Source organism: Octopus sinensis, unplaced genomic scaffold (assembly GCF_006345805.1).
Source record: "Octopus sinensis unplaced genomic scaffold, ASM634580v1 Contig11369, whole genome shotgun sequence".
Lineage (NCBI taxonomy): Eukaryota > Metazoa > Mollusca > Cephalopoda > Octopoda > Octopodidae > Octopus > Octopus sinensis.
The window spans coordinates 36,472-41,467 of record NW_021832364.1 but is presented as its reverse complement, the minus strand read 5'-3'; the positions used below and the strand labels follow the sequence as shown (position 1 = coordinate 41,467).

The 4,996-nt window shown below is 37.1% G+C and overlaps 1 protein-coding gene across 1 annotated transcript; it reads right to left on the bottom strand.

The window, feature by feature from the left end:
* Window positions 1–503: 503 nt before the first annotated feature.
* LOC115228915 (protein GVQW3-like) lies at window positions 504–990 on the bottom strand (the record flags this gene model as incomplete). Its single annotated transcript, XM_029799370.1, has 1 exon — window positions 504–990. A coding segment is annotated over exon 1 (487 nt), but the record flags the coding sequence as incomplete, so codon positions are not given.
* Window positions 991–4,996: the final 4,006 nt, after the last annotated feature.

Genomic DNA, 4,996 nt, shown 5'->3' with positions numbered 1-4,996 from the left:
GAAGAAGAGAAGAAGAAGAAGAAGAAGAAGAAGAAAGAAGAAGAAGAAGAAGAAGAGAAGAAAAGAAGAAGAAGAAGAAAAAGGAGAAGATTAGATGCATGCGGGAGTGCTATGATAGTAGTAGGATGTTAAATGGTCAAGTGCCCTGAAAGTGACTTGTTGTGAATGGTAGTAGTGATTGAATTCTTGAGACATCTCTTTTGAATGTACGCAGGGTGTATGAAAGTCCGAAGGAGCTAAGTCTGGCAAATAAGGCGGATGGGGAACAAGTTCGTACCCACAATTACGAATTGTTGACATGGCAACCACTGAGGTGTGCGCTGGAGGACTACTCTGGTGAGCATTCCCAGCCTTTTTCTTTGTTAGCTTCTCGGAGGCGTTTCAGTTGCAGAGAATAATACATCCCTGTCACGGTGTGACCCTCTTCAAGGTAACCGATTAGCAAGTCACCTTGAGTATCCCCCCAAAACAGACGCCATGACCTTGCCAGATGAAAGAATGACCCTGGTCTCCTTTGGAGTAGGAGTAGATGTGTGCTTTCTGCTTTGACTGTTCTTTGGTTTCAGGCTGGTAGTGATGAACCCAACTTTCAACCATAGTAATGAAACGAGCAAGAAAATTCTCTTCATCGGTTTGAAACAGTTCTACATTACTCATGGACAAGGTGCACCTGGTGCGTTTCTGTTCAGGAGTCAAAAGAGGAGGGACCCACCTTGCGGAGACCTTTGAGAACTTAATATATTTTGTCACAATGTTGTCTGTCCTTTCAGTGGAGAAGCCCAGTCTCTCGGCTATCTGATGACATGATATTCGGCGATCTTGTATTATCAAGCCAAGATCAAGGTCAAGTTTGTCCTTGGTGGTTGCAGTTGGAGGTCTCTCTCGTCTGGGATCATCTTTCACACGCTCCCTGCCACGCTGGAATACATTTACCCAGCGTTTGACTGTTGCATATGAAGGAGCATTGAGGTCTATTGATGTTCTCACCATATCTTCATGATGAAGTTATGCCTTTCAAATGAAGGTACGATACTCAGTTTTCTCCCCTTTTCCCTGTAACCTCGACACTTGTTTATTCAAAAATCTGAAAAAAAGAAATTAAAATATCAGAATAATGAAAATGAGCAAGAATACTCCGAAAAAGACTGTACTTAGCAGAAAAAATGTTTTAGCTATCTAGCAGGCCCGTTTAAACGTTAGGCTCGAAGCTTTTCATACAGCCCTCATATTGATGTACAATTTGCGTAGGTGTTATTCTAAACAGCAATACTGGTAAAGTTAGGAAGGTGGTAGCGGAGAGGAAGAATACGAAGAAGAAGAAGGAGAAAGAGAAGAGAGAATGAAAAGAGAATGCAGGTGCTATGATACTAGCAGAATGTTAAATGGTCAAGCTCCCTAAAAGTGATTCGATGTGGATTTTAGCAGTGATTGGGACTGTTTTTAAGGAATTATTGGGAATCTCTTGACAGTATCATTTTTAATATTTGCGTGTTTGTTTGTGTTATTCTAAGGCTGTGGTGGATATGTCGTTTGTTGTAGATGCGTTCAAAATGGGTCTGTATTTTGTAATAAAGAGAGTCTCTTTACTAATTCGTTAGTTTGTATCGTCCCTGAATTGGTAGAGGCGAAAAATTCTGAAGCTTGGATATTTGTTATTTGCGCAAATGTCTATGTGTTGGCTGAATGCTATTTTTCTGTTTTGGGAAATTTTAATCTGGGATCTGTGCAGAGTCATTCTTTTACGTAGACAGTTTTTTGTTTGGCCTATGTACTGCTCTTGACATCCAGAGTAGGTTAGTGCGTATACCGGGTTCTCCGAAGCTCATGTGACGTTGCTTTTCACTGTTTGAAGGAGAACTCTGATCTCTCGGTTCATGTAGTCGTGTGTATCTGGTGTTTGTATTAGCAAATTTAGTACATATCGTTTTTGCTATGTTGAAGGGGATATTCATTCTGGTGTGTCTGGGGTGGCATGAGTTGAATGGCAGATATTGCTTAAAGTCCGTGAGCTTATAGTGTACATCTGTTTCTGTTACGTTGTTAGATTTCTTAATGAGGATGTCGAGGAAAGGACGTTGATGCTGGCTATATTCCATCGTGAATTGAATGTTTACGTCAAGTTGATTTATAATGTTACTCCAATGCATATATAATACTTCATTATAACATTTTAATAACATTATTTCTTAAACTTAAGTGCGCGAACTGGCCGAAACTTTAGCACGCCGGGCGAAATGCTTAGTGGTATATCGTCTGTCTACAATCTGAGTTCAAATTCCGCCGAGGTTAACTTTGCCTTTCATCATTTCGGGACCGCCAAATTAAGTACCGATTGCGTACTGGGGTTGATCTAATCGACTGGCTCCCTCCCCCAAATTGCAGGCCTTGTGCCGAGAGTAGAAAATATTATTTCTTAAACTTTTGTGTTGCATTTTAAACCGAGAAGACCAGCAGAAGTCGTAGGATTATACCAATAATGAGATGGTTAGGGAATATACATAGTTTCATCTGGACCGTTATGACCCATGCTTCTGATAGAAAACTATGGAGGTGGAGCCACCTTCTACTCTCCCCTTAGGAAGATTAAGCGACGGAAAGGAATGGAGGGATAGGGCATGATTAAAATGTCTTACAAGGAACAGCATTAGTTCCATAGGTGTTTGTATTCTGCCAAAGTTTCAGATCTGTGTTCCTTCATGTGACATAGTATTCCAGTTTGTCATATTTCCTTTTTTAAATTTGGCGCAGTTTCCCAGAGAGGATTTTGTTAAAACTTCCCCATTAAGCTGGTGTAGTTGGTTTAAAAATTCTCCTAATGCTCTGCTATCTGCAGGGTACAACTTGAGAGCCACTATATGCGAAAGATATTTGGTTGTCATTCCATAGATTGTATCAAGTCCAGTCTAGCTTTATATTTTGGTTATTATAATACGTGTTTTTACTGTTGTGTAATTGATTTTTCGTATTAATATTGGTGATTTTGTTTGTTGTAACATTGTTTGCTTGTGGCAGAAGAAATGATGTAGCAGAATTAATTGTAGAAGAGAGAGAGGAAACAAAGACTAAAGAGACAAAGGAGTGGAGAAAGAAAGGAAAAAGAATAGAAAGAAGATGAGGATGAACATATTACAAAAACCCACGTAAATCCTAAGAAATTTGGAATAGCGAAACGATGACGAACAACAAAATAGCAGAACTGGAAAGGCAATAGGGTGGGTGGGGGTGAGGGGAATGCAACAAAAAAAACAGCTAAATCTATAGAGAATGTCTACGCTGAAATAATACCAAATATACTTTATTTTGTATTTATTAGAATTTCTTTTGAGTGTTTGTTGTAAATTGTTTCCTTTTTTTTTCTTTCTCTCTTGATGCTGCTGATGATGTTGATACTGATAGTATTGTTATTGCTGATGGTAATGATGAGGATTACATAGGTCATAGGAAAGTAGTGATGAATCGCAGACAATAGGAAAATATTGAACAGACGCGCATGTGTATGTGTGTGTATGTATATGTGTATATATATATATGCGCGTGTGTATGTATTCACGTATATATATATCACTACCAGTCTATGTTCTTATGTGTCTCTCTTCCTCGCCGCACATCTCTGTATTTGTATGTGGCAATATATGAACGTGTATATGCATTTATATATATATATATATGTGTGTGTGTATGTGTGTGTGGTGTGTGTGTGTGTGTGTGTGTGTGTTGTGTGTCTGTGTCTGTGTATGTATATATATATGTGTGTGTGTGTGGCAATGTATGTACATGTATATGCATGTGTATATATATATATATACATATTTATGTACACAGGTACACACACACAAACACACATATATATATATATTATATATATATATATATACATATATGCAGAGGGACAGAGAGAGAGAGAGGGAGAGAAAGAGAAATAGATAGTTACATAGATAGGTAAATAGATAAGATCGATAGGTAGATAGATGATACACACACACACATACACACACACACACAAATATATAAATATATATACATACATACATACATACATACATACATATATAATAGAGCTCCTGTGGTTATGTTATATTAAATACCGGACTCGAAGTATATTATTTTGTTTTTATCTTTTCCTAATATTTTCATATTTGCGCAAGAGTTCATTGCAATTTGTAGTTTGTCCGAAATAATGAAGTTCGTAGACATACCATCGTTTCAAGATATTGGAAATCTCATCTTTATGATTGAATGAAGACTGATATTTGCGCATATTATTGCCGTTTATATTAAACCGGACCAATGCAAAAGTTGTAGACATTACAGCTGGGATTTTGTTATGTTGCTTAGATATACAAAACATCATTCCCAGTTACTGTTTACGTTTCTGATGCGCTCGAAGTTTTCTGTGCTATTATTGTAGCATTTTGCCTGATGTGCTATAGGCATTGTTTTCTCATTGCCCGTCTACGTTTGTAGTTTATTTGTACAATATATAGCCATTATCTTTATTTCTTTTTTCTTTTCTACTTAGGTTTTCTACTGATTGCTGTGTAGTGAATTTGCAGTGATTCCTTCTTTTGACTACATCGGCAATCAATCGGAACTGCCCTACTTTTTGCGGACAAAGTAACTATTGAGGTGTAAAGCTGAGAAATAACACATTTGCAATGAAATTAATAAATCTTATTCCATGCGTTCTCTTCGTACACGTAGGATGTTATATTAAGATCTAGTAAAGTGAAATTCGTCTTATGTTGTACAGTGTTTGCATTTATATTATGGAGAGCATTATTTAATTTTCATAAAACAATAAATGTTTAGATAACGAACTCATAATGGAAGGAGTATTTAATGCCATGTTATACTTCACCTTATAAATTGAATGGCTTACCGAATTTCTACATGTAACTTCTTAACTAGATTCTTTGACTGAATACTTGCTCACTTCATTTTTGATCGTAATATGCTGATACCGCCTTCAGATATATGCTTAATTGATACATCACCC